The sequence below is a fragment of the Haliotis rufescens genome, unplaced genomic scaffold, assembly GCF_023055435.1.
Source record: "Haliotis rufescens isolate VD_foot unplaced genomic scaffold, xgHalRufe1.0.p SCAF_6, whole genome shotgun sequence".
NCBI classification, from domain to species: Eukaryota; Metazoa; Mollusca; class Gastropoda; order Lepetellida; family Haliotidae; genus Haliotis; species Haliotis rufescens.
In genome coordinates this window covers 26,628,505-26,649,065 of record NW_025964334.1, presented here as the reverse complement: position 1 = coordinate 26,649,065, position 20,561 = coordinate 26,628,505, and the positions used below count along the sequence as shown (strand labels likewise).

The 20,561-nt window shown below is 39.5% G+C and overlaps 1 protein-coding gene across 5 annotated transcripts in view; it reads left to right on the top strand.

Moving 5' to 3' along the window:
* Positions 1 to 14,495, top strand: part of LOC124118794 (kinesin-like protein KIF21A) — a 125,642-nt gene extending 111,147 nt beyond the window's left edge. For 4 of the 5 annotated variants that reach the window (XM_046481080.2, XM_046481078.2, XM_046481079.2 and 1 more), the window contains 8 exons: positions 1,586 to 1,714; positions 2,191 to 2,330; positions 3,169 to 3,352; positions 4,274 to 4,438; positions 4,937 to 5,054; positions 5,882 to 6,052; positions 6,683 to 6,882; positions 11,572 to 14,495. In XM_046481080.2, coding sequence (XP_046337036.2) covers positions 1,586 to 1,714; positions 2,191 to 2,330; positions 3,169 to 3,352; positions 4,274 to 4,438; positions 4,937 to 5,054; positions 5,882 to 6,052; positions 6,683 to 6,882; positions 11,572 to 11,665 — 1,201 coding nt within the window. In that variant the 3' untranslated portion in view covers positions 11,666 to 14,495. Of the gene's footprint in view, positions 1 to 1,585; positions 1,715 to 2,190; positions 2,331 to 3,168; positions 3,353 to 4,273; positions 4,439 to 4,936; positions 5,055 to 5,881; positions 6,053 to 6,682; positions 6,883 to 7,917 lie in introns of all 5 variants that reach the window. The other variant, XM_046481081.2, reaches the window with a different exon arrangement.
* Positions 14,496 to 20,561: the final 6,066 nt, after the last annotated feature.

The following is a 20,561-nucleotide window of genomic DNA, read 5'->3' as shown; positions in this document are numbered from 1 at the left end:
GACGCCAAATTTACTGATGGAATTGCCTAACCATGCCAGGTGGTCAGGCTCGCTGACTTGGTTGATGCATGCTATCCTATCCCAATTGCGTGGATCGATGCTCATGATATTAATCACTGGATTGTCTGGTCAAGACTCGATTATTTACAGACTGCTGTCATATAGCTGGAATATTGCTGAGTGCGGCGTTAAACAACAAACAAACAAACAAGCCTAACCATGCTCTTGACACAAGGAAGAAACAAATCAAAATCTAACAGTTTTATCTTGTTATTCAAAGCTAGTCGCAAAAAGATATTTTAGCACATTTTTCTAAAAAGATTATGCATTTATTGGCAAGCTTTCAAGATTGTTCATTTTTAAATTCAAACATTAAAATTATATTAACTGATTCTCACTGTGAATAGCTGTAAAATTGCTGATGTGGCTTGATAGCAATATATATCCATTCATTATTCATTTGAGCAATGGATTGAAAACATGAGTCTCAAAGGTTTCTATTGCAATCATTAGATTCAGTTTGCATGAAAAATTTCCATTATTTGTAATCAGGTTGTTTCTACTTTATGTCATTCTATGAATTGGACAGGAGAGGCTTCTAAATTGTAGAATCTTTGTTCTCCATTGAACTGTTTACGGTAGTTGGTATGTGTGCGTCACTGTGTTGGTGTTATCATGTCACATGCTGGTCAGCACTCTCTTTGATCTCTGCCGACTTAACCAGTTAATATTGGTGATCTGTTCTGATGGGTGCTGGGGGAAATAAAGCTAGAGGATCTCAACAGGTCTGATTCTATAGATAACTTACATGAACATTACAGATAGGATCAAAGTTTTTTGTGCCGAATTCAAAGGTCATTTCATTGGTTCATGATCATTGATTTGATGATATATTGTTTTTGAAATGTTTGATCATTTAGTGTCATAGGTCTAAAATGAGGATCTTATATGGTTTATATTATGTGTCTGGATATGTAACAATATCCAGGTCTTAATCCTTTTCTACAAGGACATTTTCATCTACAGTAACATATGAAGGTTTAGTTGGTAAAATATGCATTTGTAGACCCTCCAAAGATACAATTTGTGAAGCCCATGCATTCTAGGCAGACACAAACTTGGACCAAGTTTTCCAAACTTGTACCAATGTTCCCATTAGGATCCTGATGAGGATCGTTTTGAAGGTCCTAATAGTGCTACCAAAGGTCCACAGTATGCATATGAAGGTCTGTATGCTAATAAAGGTCCAGAATATCCTTTGAAGCTCCTGAGTATGCAAGCTCCACACATTTGTTATTTATCGTTTTTAATATATCTCCTGCTAGTAATATAGACCCGCTTATACAATGTAACATCTTATATATAAATTGGAATCTACAGAACTGTCAGTGATTCAAGAAGCCAGCTACATCGAGAATGACATTCATATAAATAGATAAATAAATGATTGACATACCTATTTATTTTCATTTCAACAGACCTTGTGTATCATTGCGAAGCTCCAGAGTTTGCTAAGGGTTGCTACAGTGTTTGTTTCAGATGACCAGAGTAGGTGCAGGTGACTGCATGTGTCTTTCTGTTTCAGAGATACTTCCTCAGACACCACCCCACCCACGTCTCCTCCCGCACTCCGCCGGTCAGGACGAAACAGTGATGAAAATGTCTTCTCTCGTCTTACAAGCAATCCCCAGAGTACTAGTCCCAACCCTAACAGGTGGGTGGCATCCTGTACTGTCTTTATGACCTGGGATGGTATGTGGGAAGATTTTGTTCAATCCAGATTCCATCCAGAAGAGATGGCAAGTATCACAATGTGTAGAGCCGAAATCTGCAATGTAATAGCACATGTTGCACAAGAGAAATATTTCTGTGTGTGATGTATATGAGCGCTTGTTGTTCTAATCTCTTGCTGGAACCAGTTCTTGCCTTGATTTCTTGGTTAAAAAGCAGTGGTATGTATTCACAGATGACTGAGGAAAGAAGTGTAGGCCAGTGAAGTATTGACGGTGCTCTTCTATATTCTCCAGCAGTCTGAGTAATTTATGATAAACGTACTTCACATGGCCATGATAAGCCCCAATTTGGGATATGATATCAAAATTTCAAAAAGGAAGGTAAAACTATGATTACTTCACATCGCCATGTACTCACTGGTTGTTAAATGTAGTTTCATGTATACTTTCTCTTCAGAGGAAGCATTGTCTCTGTCAGTGGACGACCCTCAAGTGGAAGGTCATCACCTTTGACCTGCACACACACCGCTGAAGGTCACACAAAGGCAGTCCTTGCAGTGCATGCCACCGATGATCTCTTGTTTACTGGCAGTAAAGGTCAGTTATGTCTAAATGTAATCAGCCTATCTTTCGTGAAGCTGTGGACATTAGGTCATCGGACCTGAAGAGCCTGTCAGATTAAGACTGTTATCAGGGCCCCATTTCACAGGGCAGCATTAGAAATTGTAGTCCTTGCCAAACTGACCAATAGTTAAGGTATCATAAGGACTAGTAGAAATTTGCCATGTTTCTGGGTTTTGCTATATGCTATTGTAAGGACTAGTGGACAAATAATGTTCGTTTCTACCACTGCAGGGTGATCTTAGTGCTAAGACTGTCATAAATCAGTGTTATAGTAGGGGAGCTGAACCATCTTCGAGGTAACATTGCTTTGTGGAAAGGGCCCCAGTTCATGATTCAGGTTGTCATTATTTAAAATGTTCTTTGGTTTCTTGAAAACTTGTAAATTATAAGTGGAATTGGAACGTCTAGTGCGAGTAGGAGGTATTGCCAGGTATATTCAAGGCAGTTAAAGAAGGCAGTTGAAATGTCACTGGACTTAGGAGTCTAGAATAATCAATGTTTCTGTTGTACCTATATAATCTCTCTCTTCATTATCTCATTGTGTATTGTCATTTAAGCGTATGGCACATATTAAAGTTGCCATGGACAATTCTAGGAAGACAGCACACATGGCCATTCCATGTGACCTCATCCAAACCAATATGCTTCACAGCTGCATTGGTATGCATTAATCAGTTGTTTATCAGACTGATGAAGTCATGAGATGACCATATCGTATCTGCCACTTATGTGTAAAAATGTTAGATTAGATTTCACACCGTAAGTTGCATATTATTTTCTGGACTGCATTATAGCTTGTGTGTGGTTGTAGATCGTACTGCCAAGACGTGGGATCTGGCCACTGGCAAGGAGATCCTGGCATACACCGGCCACCCCAACAATGTGGGGAAGGTGAAGTACTGTGAGGCTACCAAGCTCACCTTCACCGTGTCCCAGTCCTTCATCAAGGTGTGGGACATCCGGAGCAAGTCTGCACAGTGCATCAAGACACTAGGGTGAGACAAGATGCTAAGATGAGTCACACGAGTGAGACAAAACACTGAAACGCTAGGGTAAGGTAAAATACTAGGTTGAGTCAAGAAAGAGACAAAATGGTAGGGTGAGTTGAGACACGAGTGAGACAAGACGCTAGGATGAGGCAAGACATTAGAAGATTGTGGGGTGAGTTACGATGCTAGGGTGAGTGAAAACTCTAGGTTGAGACAAGACCCTAGGGTGTGTCAAGATGCTAGGGAGAGACCAGACTCTACAATCAGTCAAGAAACTAGGGTGAGACAGTGGTTAGATGAAAAATCCATGATCACCTATGGACAATAAACTGATTGAATGTTGTCTAACATCGCAGTCAGCAGTATTCCAATATATCATGACAGTGTGTAAGTAATAGAGCTTGACCAGACAAACCAGTGACTGAAAGCATGAACAACCTTTGTTGGGTCAAGATGAGATGACAGAGCCTGGCCACCTGATCCAAGTTTCTTCTTGTGACGGGGCAGTCGGGTAGCCTAGTGGTTAAACCGTTCACTCGTCACGCTGAAGACCCAGTTTCGATTCAGGACATGGGTACAATGTGTGAAGCCTATTTCTGGTGTCCCCCGCTGTGATATTGCTGTAAAATTGCTAAAAGCGGCGTAAAACCTCACTCACTCACTCACTCTTCTTATGACAAACATAGGAAAAGACTGGTCACTAATTCTACCCCAGAATCTGCACAGGTGTGATAAACATAAGACGACGTATTGAAAATGCCCCTAAAGTCTTGTACAACAGATTTTGTGAAGCAAGCATGGAATATATCACAGAAAAACAAATACCCATGTTACAATATTCCTTTAGTGATTAAAGGTATGGCAGTTGATACATCAGGACTTGGTGAATTGTTACAGCTAGAGTGAATCAGTGGCATCTGTTTGCAGGTCATCTGGACTGAGTGTGACTGGTCCAGCCAATCAGACCTACCAGTCCCGCCAGACTGACCTGGCCCCTGGTGAACATCACATCAACGACATCGCCCTCGGTAGTGACGGCGTCACGCTGTACTGTGCTACAGGAAATATAGTCCGAGTCTGGGATCTCAGGAGGTTTGTTAATTTTCTATTGTTTAGAGTGTTGGTCTATTGGATAGAGTGTCTGCCTGGAGAGTAGAAGGTCGGTCAGAGCGTCAGACCAAAAGACATTAAAGGATGGTACTTGTTGTAACCCTGGCATTCTGCATTAAGGGAATATAACAATGACTGGTTAGCTTGGAGTCAGTATGTTTCTGAGTGTGGTATCCATGTTAAACTGTAGCATGATATCTTGCATTTGCATAAATTGGGACTAGTACAAGCGGCCACACACATACACACAAAAAAAAAACATGCATGCACATCGCTATGTAAGTGAAATAGTCTTAAATGCAATGCTTAATGATTGTTATTTTTTTCAAATTGGAAATAAAATCGAAACGTGGGGCAGACTTTATGAGGATGCGGGTGGTACCTGAGAACCAAGACTATTATATTTTAACCCTTGGCTGTTTACAAGCTAAACACAAAGCAACTTATTCATTGAAATGTCGTCAATTTTGCAATCTTCAGATACAGTGCAGTGGGAAAGCTGAGTGGTGGCCATCAGGCTGCTGTCATGGTGCTGGCTGTAGATGCAAGTACGGACTCCAGCACTGTTATCACAGGATCCAAGGACCACTATATTAAGGTGAGGAGACATCTACTGCTTCTACTGCTTACCAAGTAGTTTGTAATTGATACCTGGTAACTATTGTTAGAACCGTGAAAGAACTTTATGAAGACCTGAAATTGCATGTTAGTATGAACCAGTACCTTAAGACCTGTGAAGATCCGGGGTAGAATGGGTCTTCAGCAACCCATGCTTGTCGTAAAAGGCGACTATGCTTGTCGTAAGAGGCGACCAATGGGATCGGGTGGTCAGCTTACTTGGTCAGCTGACTTGGTTTCCCAATAATGTGGATTGATGCTCATGATGTCAATCACTGGATTGTATGGTCCAGACTGGATTATTCACAGTCTGCCGTCATATAGCTGGAATATTGCTGAGTGTGGCGTTAAACAACAAACAATCAAACAAGCAAACAAACCAGTCTCTTATAATTAAGTGGTTTCTCTTGTGCATAGTCTCAATGTATTTATGGACAATTTATTGCATACACAAGCCAATATTCTGTAGCCTTGTCAGTTAGTAAGATCTGCTAAAATTATTCATATTTTTCAGTTGCAAATATTCAGTTGTAGTTTCTATATCAGAACAATCTTTTTCCCATGTGGAACATTCGGTTATTTGCACTTTACTGAAAAACTGGTGAAGGGAGGCAACTCTATAATGGCCTCCCTTAAACATGAACATTGTCTCAATGACAAGTTTCTGACAAATATTCATCTGAACATAAAACAATACCTTACATCATGATCTAGTTATATGTAAGGGTTGAATGTCACAAATAAAGTGGTAAGTAATGAGTATATGTAACTGTTGCCTGTAATAAACATGACTGCTACCTGTTCCAGGTGTTTGAGGTGCTGGACGAGGCTGCAGGTGTGTTCACCCCCAAGTACAACTTGGAGCCCCCTCACTATGATGGAATACAGTCTCTAGCTCTCCATGGCAGCATGCTGTTCAGTGGCTCCCGGGACACTTGTATCAAGAAGTGGGATCTCAAGGACCAGCAGCTGAAACAGGTGGGAGTGTTAACATGTCTTCTGTCGGATAGACTACACATCGATTTCACGATAACATTGCCCTCTGCAGGGTGTGACAAAACCTTTTGAGTCCACTAGCCACCCCCAAACCCTCTTAGAACCATTTTCAGTAGATTTAACTGTTGTCTTATGGCATTTAGCTGATCTTACCAGACTGAACAGAATTTTACTAGACTCAGGGTTCAGACAAGTGGCTGAAGTCGAAGACTGTCTCTGTCATTGATTTTATTAAGTCTCACCCAAGGAACATTGTGAAACTAATGATCATCCAACAATACAGGTGCCCTTTCCAGGAAGTGAACTTATAATGATTAGATTATCTTTATTCCCATGATTTAACATAGACTTCCAACAGTTGTTGAAGCTAAAATTGCTTTCTTGAAAGGTGCCCAGGGCAACATGCCACACAATGTTCATAGCTCTACGGCAATAGTAAGTCTATTTTAACCAAAACAGTAAAGAACATCACAGAACTATGCATGCTTTGTGTATCGGGACCCAGGAGAGTTAGAGTCATGCTACATTTGGTTGTGAGACAGCATCATTACACATCAAATGTCCTTGACAATATGTCTCAGTTAGTACTCCCTTCTTCCTGAATCTCTCCAGTCAATGAATGCTGCACACAAGGACTGGGTGTGTGCACTGGACTTCATGCCAGGAGGCAACTTCCTGTTGAGTGCATGTAGAGGGGGCACCCTCAAGCTCTGGCAGATGGACTCTTGTGCTCAGATTGCTGAGATCAAGGCGCATTCCAGCCCCATCAATGCCATTGCTACCAATTCCACCTCCATCTTTACTGCATCCAAGTGAGTATTTACCTTTGTTTGGGAGTACAGAGAGAATTATTACAGACTGTGTTAGATCTGATCATGACACATCTTCTCATCATTATTATCCAGTGATTCATAAAAAATCAAATTTGGTAACAAGTTAATTGATCACACTGTTAGGCATTTTTTTTCCTGATCCACAGTAGACGTGTTGCATTCGTAACACCTGGCATGGAGATCCCCATTGTGCATTCCTGGTCATAACAGTTCCTTGTTTCTGTCCTTATCTAGTCTCACTCACTATGTATTGTAGACATAGAGAATCTCACCTGAGTGACTTTTGATATCAAATATATCAACACGAGTTGATAAAAGTGGAAAAATTCTGAGGCTTGCCGAGGATTTTTGACACTTTTATCAACGAGTGTTGATATATTTGATATCAAAAGACACGAGGGTGAGATTTTATTTATCATCCAACATCATTCTTTCAACTTTTTCAATTTGTAGACCGTAATTAGCAGTGTCTTCAGTGTAAAAAGTACTGCAAACAGCTTCAGTAGCAGAGCCATAAGTGATGTCATTTGATTGTGACGTCATGGTAACCAGTGACGTCACAATGGTTTACAAAACATTGTGATGTAATTTCATTGCAGCGATATCTACAGTGTAGATATCGCTTGATCTCATCCAAACGATATCTCCTGTGGGAGCCAGTTTTGGATGATAAATTATATTTCTGCTTTGTAGTTTTCCTACAGCTCACTCAAATAAAATGTACATGGATGGCAATTAAGGTGTTGCAATTCATCCCTTAGGCCTGCTGGACACTTTGATCATGGGTTTGAGTCCAAGATTCACCCTGACTATGTTCCTTGGTTTGTCAGCACCATTTCTCTGCAAATGGGTTCTGCCTCAGATCCTAAGATCTGCCTCCCACACGAAGCTGACACATCGTGATATACCTGAAATACTGTTCCATGTGGTGTTAATTAAGACAAATTTTCTCACTCACCCACTCGCTCCCTCTGATCAAGTTGTATTTCAGCTATCATCTTCTGTTCATTCCAGTGAGCCTGTGGTGAAAATATGGCAACTTCGAAGAACTAACAGTCTGCGAATCTTTAACCGGGAGTGGTTCATCTAACATGACTAACACTGACCAATATTTGTCATCATCATTACATACTCCAGCAACAATTCTCACCAGTTGTTGGATGGCTATATGCATTCTGCTGTCCATTATGAGGACGAGATTACGTACACTCAATTACTCCTAATTCCACCAGAAAACATGTCAAACTTACGACCAGCAAGTAGATAGAAGTTCTGTTAGTTAATGTCAAAACCTTTACTGGCATTTATGGCTACATCACTTTAATTCTGTGTTGCAAAGCAAATTGATGGCAAGACTATAGACTGAATAATGTAGAAATCCATTGACAAATGGAAGCTATGTATGAAATCATCGACAGTTCTTACAAATTCAAAAGATACGCACAGCCACTTAGTGGGTCACTGTGACGACTATTTTGGTCCTGTTAAGTTGGGATGTTTTGCTTTGAAGAAATGAATCTACCAATGTGCTTCTCATTGTCATAGCTGGGTGAATATTAGATACTAGGTCAGACCACAGTGATTTAGGTACTCTTTGTACTGAGACATCAGGCCTGTAGCTACACACAGCAGGACAGCTTTTCATGCCTGCTAGGAAAACCGTAGGTGAAAAGTCTGACTCTTTGGCAGCACAGTTTCTCACTGTTTGAAGAATTGCAGGCTGTCCACACACAAAATATATTAGGGTCAGTGCACAAGAATCCAGTATTCAAACAGCTTTTCGCCTTAGAAAACTTAACAGATCTAGAACGGTTTCAAATTATTTTTTGAACTGTAAGTATTTCTGTTGAGGTGTAGCTTCCTTTTGTCGAGTTTGTAGTGACTTCAAGGGCTTTCATATCATCCATTGTAACCATGGTTACTCATTGTACATCACCCGTCATCATTCATCAGAAATGATCATCTTGCTGACATGTCAGTTATCTCCCCTAGATTTTGTGGACTATAAAATTTATGAGAGAGTGTAGAGTTGTCAACTTGACAATCAATACACTTCATGCAACATGTTGAATCATGCTGTTATTGTAAAAATATTCAACCTTATTTGTTTGCATTTAATAAAGGGGAAATATTAGTTGTGAATTAAAGGACCAAACTATCACAATATGTTGTGAGACTGATGAGATTATATGTATGCTAAACATTGCCGTTCATTGTACATAAGCTGTTATGTATTAGAAAGAGAATAATGAATTTATTTTGCAATATTTGTTGGTTGCTGGTCATAATGAGTGCCAAATATGTTTTACCTATTAACAGCGGTATATTTCCCAGAATGATAAACAAAGGCAGGTTTCTCTTGACCAAAGTCACCAGGACCATTTTCCACAAAGTGATTATATTGCTACAACTATTGTATGTCTGTTACAATATAGGAATTATGACTGTCGTTGTGCTAAGATTGCTTTGTGAAACTGGGCCTTTCGTACCAAAACATCACAATTACTACATCCTCAGGGCTTTGAAAAAATATGAATCTTATTTGTTGGCTTATGTCTGTATTCAAAGTTAACTTTGCTACTGTAACTGGTTACAGTGGAAGTTTGCTGAACGTATCAAGTATGAAGTTGTAAAGGCACATAAATACACTGATTCTCACAATAAGCTACAACTAACGTACTTAATACTTGCCTTTGCTCAATGACAAGAGATGCATTAACACTTTGTTTGTACTCTTGTTATATATGTCAATTGTTATATTGTTACGATGCTTTTACTAATGCCATCCTCAGTAATCAAGGCTACATTTCACCGCCTCTCTTGCTGTATCCTATCAAGTTACATACGATGCATCGGCATGGGACAAAGTAGCAATTAATCGACAGAGAATCTCTTGGAAACTGAGAAATATGACCCTGATTGTTGAGGATGATACAAGCTTGATAACGTGTGCTTGTTGAATTGAATATTGTAAAAATGTAACCAGTTTTGAAAGCTTGACATATATGAGTTTGATAATAACTGATTGATCTTTACAGACTTGTTGACAAGAAATATATATTTTGCTAAATGAAATGATACTTTGCCAAGCGAGTGAGTTCTATATATTAACTATATATTAATGTGTTGGTGGTATACAGTCAATATATTACACAGTTTCTTGAGGAGCTTTACATAATTATATGTGTTGGTCAAATTCTTTATGTCATCTTTAGCCACATATTCTCCACTGAATGTTCCTCCTTTTCATGTGGTTTATGATCAGCTGGGCTTATTAGCCCAACACAAAATTTGCTTGACATGGACCTTCTTTTGATTCATCAGAACTTTATATGTTCACTTATAGTTTTAGTTTATTGATTCAGACACCGAAGCACAACTAAAAGTTGTTGTCGTATTAGAGATTGACATTCCTTGATGTACTGATAAATGTACAGCAGATATATACTATAGCTGATATTGTCACTCTTGATCGGTTTAACATCAACATGTAACAGGATCGGGTGGTCAGGCTTGCTGACTTGGTTGATGCATGTGATTGATCCAAATTGCATGGATCGATGCTCATGATGTCAATCACTGGATTGTCTGGTACAGGCTCGATTATTTACAGTCATATAGCTGGAATATTGCTGAGTGTGGCGTTTAACAACAAACAAACAAACAAAATGTCAAAATGTACCCTGGGTACAAACTGATATATCGAGAACTAGGGCCAGTCAGTAGTTTATCAGTTTATAGAACACAGTTCTGTATCTATATTGTTGTGCAGTTTGTTGAAACATTCTATTTATTAACATTCATTGGTACGCCTTAAACCTATTCCTGGGAACAACTCGATTATCAATGTACCCAGGGCACATTTTGATGGTAAACTGAGAGTGACACCCTGTTAGCCTGTAAGCTGTGCAGGCTATTCATGTACAATGTGATTTTTGGTTTGATTTTGAATTCAACTATAGGTAGTGTCACCCAAGGTAATGCTCAGCTTGTCTCGCACAGTTGTCCATGGCAGTACTTTTATATCCCTGGGATGTTCCGTACCTCTTGTATTACTTAGAAACAGTTTGCTTAGGTTCTGTTTGTCAAAATCAACTAATTATTTGATAACTTGGTTGAGCTGGCTCAAACCCCATACTCGTTGTGGTGGCTCTGTTGTTGATGCTCTTGCTTGCCATGTGCATGACCAGGTTTGATTCTTCATTGGAGCTATGTACAGTCTTTGTGCAGTCTTTGTAAGACCATTGTTCTTATGGCTACAGAATTGCTTGAAAGTGTCAGGACCCTATAGGTCACTTATTCATCAAAAGTCACACTGTATAATAATTTGTTTTCTCATTGACATTCCATTATGTTTTCTATCTCCTCTGTCTAATCCTGTGCATCATCATAAGTTTAATGTATCAATCGATTTGTCTTACCTGCATGTCTCAATGTCAAAGCTTGCAGTCTGAACAACACCTTCAATCGCATGCTTCTCACCCTAACACCAACCTAACCCTTTCCTAATTTTACTTTCTCTTTGTTCACAGAAAGCTGCATTGTTTTTTTTGACATATTTTCTCTTTCTTGAATTTGTTGTTTTTGGCTTGTTTTTTTCTTTTCTTTCATTTGCAAGCTGTATTGTTCTTTTTTGCTTGGCTACATTGATTCTTTCCCTGATTTTAGTGACAACACGGTAGCATTCTGGAAACACAGAACCACCACCGACTCCTCCGATATCTCAGACTTTGGAGATGAACAACAAGGGGTCACTTCTTGAGGTTAAGCACTTGACCTAGATCCATAAATTGATGATACTCAAGCAAGAACCTCCATCAAAGAAAAGACTTGGCCTATAAATACGGAATCTGCAGACTGTGTCTGATGTTAGTGCTTTGTGTTTCTCACCTGACACACACAGAAATAAATTGCGATTCTTTCCATATCCTTTTTAGTGGATTTGAGAGAAAGGTAAACATGTGCTGTGTCACGTTTGTGTGTAAGGGAGTAGCCCTTTGATGTTCAAGGGGTTTTCTAAAGAAAATACTGATATATTTTTTTTTTTACATATATGACTCGCATTGTAGGGGAATACAACAGGCCCTTTTTTTGCTTACTTGTTAAAAAAATACAGTTCCTAATTTCTATTTATTTAAAAAAGTAAAATTGAGCACCATTGTATGTTGGAAACGATAATAGAGCTCATTATTGCCCCCCTGTCCCCATCCTTGAAAATCAAATGGCTGCTCCCTAATAATTTATGTTCACATTTCACTTAATTGAAAAAAACCTCTACCACATTGTCATGACAACCTTTATATTGACATGTTGTTGACAGTGGTGAAAGTAAGAGTTTGAAAGTAGGATTCCTGTTATGACTTGTCAAATTAGACAAGTATCAATATTTAATTCATGGCACTAACAGGGTTTGATTGCATTTACTCTTGAATTTAACATTTATGATACAGATAATTAGCTTAACTATTTATGACTTGTATTATGTCAGTTTTCTCTGTAATGCGAAATATGCCATAGCTGATCTCACCGTCACTGTGTAGTGTATGTCATTGGAAACAGAAACACTTGAAATCATGAAGCTCCAACATTACAATGCAAGACATAAGGGAAGAAAATGTAGTGGAACAATTTCTCAATTTGATCCAGTATGGGTTTATCATTTTTGGGCACAAAATATTTTGGGAGATAAGACAATTCAAACCAAGTATCATTGTCATTAGTCATACATGAAATATTTTTAACAATTTGTCTCGTCAGTACCTGATCTCTGTTTTATCCAGATCTTGTCCCTAGGTGCAGATACTAACACTGTCTCCATGTTTTATTGTTGGTTACCAGGGTTCCATAATTCCAAGAAGCAATACCAAAACGTTGAACATAGTGTACATAGGGGTGTAAGGGTCTGCCACTTGTAGCTTGAGCACAAACACATATATACTGTTCTGAATTACAGGGATACTCTCAACAGGCTCATATTTACAAGGACAGATGTGTCAGTTTTCCACTGTGTATATATATATGTCTGTGAGAGTGATCATTTGATCCAAATTGTGTGTTTGTGTGAAATGTTCAAGGTATATATATTAGACTTAGTTCATTGTACATTTATCATTTATGAATTCTCATTCCTTAACATGATCTCGTAAGTTATTCTGTACGACTGTGATTGACTTTACAAGGTGATGGTCATGTATATTTGACCTTGCCGTGACCAGTGGGTCAGTCAGTCATTCCTGCAGTTCTGTATGCTTCTCAAACAAAGCAAGGTAGTGGTGTGTGCTTCAATAAGAGTGTTGGGTGTATCCAAGGGTGAAAGGATGAAGACTGATTGCCATTTGGCTCTGATGCTGTGGCTTTATGAATTGGTTTGATACCATACACATTTTGTCCTCCAAACAAATGGTGAGACACTTTACATGATCTATTCTCATTGAAAATTTCAATAATTTTTATGAAATGATATATCATTTATTTGGTTTTGTTAAGTGATGAGGTAACCTTTTTTCCCACATGACGATATGACTGTTTGTAATGTTAAATAAGTCATGGTGAGGAAGCAAGATGCAAGCTAGTTGTTATATTCAATAGATGTCCGCCCTTGAGAACCAGCATTTAGGTCAACAACATGACTGTGGTGATTTTGTTCCAGATCTTTGTAGTGCTACCAACCAAATGTTTCACTGTTATGCAAGAAAACCATTTATTCCATAATTAGTTATTATAAGGAACTTGGTCTCCAGCTGATAAACTTACATATACAATGTATTGAAGTGTGTAATATGTTTATGTATACAAATAACCTGTCATAAGACCATCATCTTGATTGCATAGAAATATGTAATGTGAAAATAGAAAGATGTATTTAGCAGTGTAGACGCATAAGATTATTTCTTTGTACATGTACCATTACTTATTTAAAAAAGAAAGATAAAAGAGGTAAGAATTTGATTGCCGAGAATGTTTCTTGTTTTGCAGAGTGATTGAAATGGTAACTTTTCATTTGTCATTGGAACAGGGTGCTCTGTATGTCTGTAGGATAAAGATATCAGGACATACTAATATAATCACTAACATTGTTAAGGTCATCAATGTATAATCTAGTCTATATACTATACCTCATTTAAGCCATACATTTCAACTCTAGTGTACAAAAATTCAGAAATTTCGTTGCTAAAATAATTTTGCCAAGTTACCTGTTTCAGTGTCAGATTATATATATTTGTTATCAATGATGTAATAATGTGATACAATGTTGCCATACAAGTGAAAATAAAAATTAAGATTACTTAGTTGATATATCAGTTAGAGCCATTTCACAAAGTTGACTACTTTATGTAGTCAACAAAATTACAAAAGTCTTAAAGGAAAACTTGCTGTGACTTTGTGAAATGGTTCAGTGGTTGATATATTGCTGTTCAGCTCAAACTAAACCTGGTGTCATGACCATGTACCTTCTACAATGTATGATGTATAAATATTTCCCTGTTAAATATATTTATCCTGCCCAAGCCTGACTCCAGACATCGTGAATGCTTGGATAGTGACTGCCTGGTGCTGCGAAATGATATCAAAGTAAAATATTTTCATATTCACCCTGTTGTTGTGTTTTTTATTTATTGGGAAGGTTACATCTTTTAAGACATCTATTCTCCATGACTATCTGTTCTTGTGTGTTGCGGGTAACTCAGATCACAAACAATTATGTAGTGGTATATGCAAATAAGTGAGATACTGCCTCAGCCAAATCTGGGCCCCATCCTTCCATCCCTCTATCATTTTGCAAGGTCATCAATTTAACCTGATTGATGTGGAATATGCCTTTATCAAGATAACCGTTTGACCAGTTGTTGTTTATGTCTTTTCTGTATGATTGAGTGGGTCTCACTTGTTTCTTAGAACTGTTTGAACATTCATTCATTCAAGGTTTAATCATAAAGAAGTGTTAAATCCATCTCACTCACTCATTACACTTCGTCCAGTGTTGCCCCCTGCTTTGTATATAGAAGTCTTCATCTTGGTCCTGAAAAGGCCACACGGAAGCACTCAACTAGTCATTAAGGGAAGAGATAAAAGTTGGAGGGTGCTTGGTGATGAACGCGAGGGAACAGGGAAGTAATTCAAAGCCACTGTCTACAGTAGAGGGGAGTTTTCCTCAACCTAAGCTTCTCCCAACTGATGAAGTCCTGTTGCGTTGTATATCCCATGGATAGTCTGACCTAGTTGCAGAGAGTCCATCACGGTTTTCCCCTTGCTGTCCAAGGAAAGCTGAAGCCACTTGTACTTTGGTGGACAGACGCCACTGTTCTGAAGTTTTTACTCTTGATCAAAGGTTTAGACGCAGGTATCTTGATAACCCATGCAGTTTTCAGTTTGGTGGGGTCTTCCAAGACATCAAGACATGATTCACACACTTCTTGAACCTCACGTTACACAAAACAATATCGGAGGTCACGAACGTGTCCAACAGTCTATTGACCCTTTTCAGTGTGAGTGGTAGTATGTTTATCATATAAAAAAGCTACTTTGGTACATCCTCGACCCACAGGTTTTATGTTACTGAATAAAGATTAGCGGTACCTGTTATATGTGTAATGTTTATTTCGACCAGGAACCTTACGATTTTCAAATATAAGTCCGAAAACTATGTGATGAGAAAAAAAGAGTCGTAATTTGACGCCTGCCTACATTTTGGCTGATCGTTGAGTCCAAACTAGAAACACAATAATATCCCTAGAAAATTATACTCAGGTTCTTAATGTCACTATACAAATGAGTATATTTGCAAGTGAATTTTCTATTCTTAATTCACGGAGTAAGTTAGTGAGCCTAGTCCGTGCCTGGTAACATGTCAACAGTCATCTGACAGTATCAGGTTGTTTAAATGCCAGAAAAATATTCCCGCTGAACAATAGGCCAATTGTTTCCGTGAAGTAGGGCATTTCTCCTGAAATGCAGTTTTGTCGAAACTGAATATTCATACCGACAGCGTATTTGGTATACCGTAACATTACACATCACATCTATGTGCTTTTCAATATTATTTGGTATCATGTAAACAACACATTTTTTTGTTAAACGTCGCAATGTTGGAGTTGTATGGCGGCGGTGTGTAATAATCGAGTCTGAACCATATAGTCCAGTGATTGACATGATGAGCATCGATCTACGCAATTAGGATACGATGACATGCATCAGCCAACTCAACGAGCCTGACCACCCGATCCCTTTAGTCGCCAACACCATAATATGATTCATTCACCATAAAACGATTGTCCAAGTCAGGGGTGTAAGAGGTTCTACAATATGAGGAAATTGAAGGCCGTGTAAGGAAACCTTATTACTTCAGTGTGGAAGGTGATATTGTGAAAACGGGAATGCATGGTCTAGGATATGCAATTGTAGCGCGATTGGTGACTAAAATTCGTTTACAAACACGTTGCATTTTCAATGTGTCTTAAAAATAGGATGAACCAAACTGCCGGGCAAAAGAAATTATTATACCTCGATGTCAGAATGATGAGATCTGATTGGTTCACGTGATCTTGATAAAATACTATGTATCCCCACCTGGAAGGGCAATATACTGAACCAAATTAAAAACTTCACAATCCTAAATTTTTAACATTTTGACCAGTTATCATTGTGGGCCCTTATTGTGTATTTAAACAGTAATGGCCACGTATTGTCTTCAGATAAAACCCGTTTTTGTGCAGGTGAATCGATCAAAATCATGTGCACAGCACTATAGTGGCAAAAGTGGTTTTTCACGTGCAACTGGTCACGTGGCCATAATACCGCACGTGTTTTCAGCCATACTTGTTAGCAGTCATTAACAAAAAAAAGAAAAACACAAGAAAACAAAAGTCTTTACGGCCATTTGTCATGCCACGCCTTTCAAATGTGCAACGTGAACGTGCCATCGGCATGTTGCAGACGGGAACGTCCGTAGCTGAAGTCGCAAGGACGATGGGTTGTAGTCTACGGACTGTTTATGATTTACAGATGCGTCTACAGCAAACGGGTACCACCGCTGATCGCCCTCGGCCAGGTCGACCACGTGTGACGTCACATGCAGAGGATCGTCAGATTGTCTTACGTCATCTCCGTAACCGATTTTTGACGGCTACATCAACCAGAAATGAACTGTTTAGGGGTAGACTGAGTGCGCAAACTGTTCGAAACCGTCTGAGAACTGCTCACCTTCAAGCAAGACGGCCGATTCTGACTCAATTACACAGACGTCAACGTCAATTGTGGGCACAGCGACACTTACGGTGGACTCAAAGGAATTGGAATCAAGTCGTCTTCAGTGATGAATCCCGATTTGCTGATGGTAGGGCGAGGGTGTGGAGGCGCCGTCATGAACCTTTACGCCCAGTGTTGTGTACAGGAAGTTGACAGATTTCGAGGCGGAAGTGTCATGGTGTGGGGTGCTTTCTGTGGCAATGCCCGTTCCAGGCTTCTTGTAATCCGTGGCAACCTCAACGCTGCTGCTTACCGCGACCAGGTACTGGCACCAGAACTTCTGCCTTTTATGGCAGCACATGGACCCGGTTTGATCTTCCAACACTTTGATCTTCCAACACGACAATGCCAGACCCCACACAGCAATGTTGACAAGGAATTACCTTCAGAATGCGGGAGTCAACGTAATGGACTGGCCGTCAAGGTCTCCCGACCTCAATCCCATCGAACACGTCTGGGATGCTCTTAGCAGAAGTCTGCGCACTCTCCAGAACCAACCACAGAATTTGCAAGATCTTGGTACCATTTTGCAGCAACAATGGCGTCGTCTTCCCAATCGTGTGTTCACAAGCATCACAAGGTCCATGCGGAGGCGTTGTGTGGCAGTTGTCAACGCACATAGTGGCCATACACGCTACTGAACTTGTGTGCCATCAGATGCTCGTGCTTGGGACTTATGATTTAAACTGTTGATGTTATTACCGTATACCGTAGGTGCTTGGAACAAATTATGGTTACCACTCTTTATTAAAATCCTTCTTTTGACATAAATGGTTAAAAATTACCTTCTCTGATACATTTGTCCGTTGTATATCATATATGGGATTACTTTTAAAAATGTGAAGTTTTTAATTTGATTCTGTATAGATTTCTAAGCGGCTGAAAAGCGCCGCCACGAAGAAGACGCGTGGATTTCTGAGCTCGTGGTATATAAAAAACCTAACGAGGCACGCGTAAAACCATCAAGATACTGCTACAACTGCCAGTATACACTTGAACATTACGAATGCTGTCAACCCGTCAGGCTGAAAACAGTCTCCGAACCACTGCAAACTTAAGGTCCAAAACACGATTACCCGCATGAAATGCATCACGATCGAATACCATTTCTTGCTTGTTTCATTTTTATCCACCATCCAACGTGTGTATATTTTCTGTATTACCCGGCGCTTTATTTCTCTTCCTGGTCATGCAAAAAGAATGGCAATCGTGTCTTTCAAATTCAAGTCATAAAACCTATTTTACAAGGGTAATAACTGTGTAGCGAACAAGCTTGATCAAGACCTATAGAATGACCTGTGACAATGAAAACATATTTCCCAGGGACTGTTATGGGTTCTGTGGCATTAATGCAATGACATATCACATCACCTGAGACACGAAGCTCTCACACCCAGCCAGGCTTACCGGTGGCATTCTCTCCACAGCTCGAGAGCCGTTGGCCATGGAAAGGGTCATTTTAGGATGGGTGTATGCTATGGTAGCACTGTCTGTTCTCGGTAAGTTCATCATCTATTACAAACTTACATTACAATTAATTAAATGTGCAGGTGTGGTTGTTCATCATGTTATAACATTTCTGTGGAAACAATTTACACAGTAATTGAACAAAGAAAAACAATTAAAGTGTCTTAACATACTTCAAGGCATAGATAGAGATTCCTGGGAATGGGGGCACAGTCGTCTAGGAACCGCCATTTTGCATTCCTTAGGCATGTTAGAAACCTATGATCGTGGGTTCGAATCCTGGTTTGTCAGCACCATACACATGCTCGTGTGGTAAACTCCTAATACCTGTACCTCTTTGGGTTTTCCTCGCACATCAATCTGGCACGTGATTTTACTGGAATATTGTTGACAGCGGCGTTAAACCAAATTTACTCATTCACTTTAATACACTTGAGCTTTTTATTTTCAAAACACTACGACATCCCTATCCATATTTAGTCAGTTTCGACAAGGACCTATCTCCACAGAGCAATAAATCAGAAAGTATGTATTTTTTCTATAATTAAGAATGATAAATCCACGTGTCATTTGGTTAGATAGAGCTCGAATTGTAGTGGCTATTTAAAAAGTTATCTCGTATGGCAGTGTCACTCAATAAGGATGGCTTTTTTGTATCAGTTCTCTGGCAGGAATACAATTAATGATGATGACCCCGTAACGGATTCGTTTTTGTTCGTGCCATACACATCTGGATGGTTTGTTTGGTTGGTTTGTTGTTTAACGCCGCACTCAGCAATATTCCAGCTATATGATGGCGGTCTGTAAATAATCCAGTGATTGACAGCATGAGCATCGATCCACGCAATTGGGATCGATTACATGTTTCAACCAAGTCAGCGAGCCTGACCACCCGATTCCGTCAGTCGCCTCTTACGACAAGCATAGTCGCCTTTTACGGCAAGTATGGGTTGCTGAAGACCTATTATACCCCGGAATCTTCACGGGTCACATCTGGATGGGAAAATATGTATGTGACGGGGATAAATGTAGCCTTTTTCTTTAGTTTATATGTCCCGGATTTCTGACCTTGCGAATGTCACTTCCAAGTTATACACTTTCCCATTATTGCACTCAGAGATACAACTTTTATCTATGGAGATTCCGAGGTAGAATCGGTACTGATGAGCAGTGCTTGACATCGATGGATTCTCCTGCTTATGATGTTAATCTCCTAGCTTGATACCCGTGAAGATCAGGTTTAGAATAGGTCTTTAGCAAACCATGCTTGCCATAAAAGCCGACTATGTTTGTCATAAGAGGAGACAAACAGGGTCGGGTGGTCAGTCTCGGTGACTTGGTTGATGCATGTCATCATATCCCAATTGAGTGGTTCGATGCTCATGATGTTAATCACTGGATTGTCTGGTCCAGACTCGATTATTTACAGACCGCCGTCATACAGCTGGAATAGTGCAGAGTGAGTGCGGCGTTAAACAACAAACAAACAAACTTTGCTTGACCAACCGATATTGTATTAAAGTCGCCTCTTGTGACAAGCATTACTTGCTAGGTACCAATTCTAACCCGGGAAACCCACCGGGCCATGGGTATTGTTACCCAGATGTTGTTGACAGATGTTTGACCATTGTTTTGGTATCGTCGGGTTAAAGTAATATTATTGAACTGCCCCTTGCATTACTCACTGAAATGTCCTTTGAGAAGTGAACCGTACGGACCTACTCAACTCTTTCGAAACAAACGGGTTTGGGATAACAAAATTTTATATTTGGATTAGTGGGTGGATGAGTTGGATGATGGTTTAACGCCTCTTTGAACATTACGTGTATGTCAGTTTCATATTCGAGCGTATCATTTTAATGTGGGAGTAAAGACGTGATCAATGGCGGTGCTGAACCTCGAACCACAATCATGGCGAGTTGGGGTTTATATAACCCACGATCATG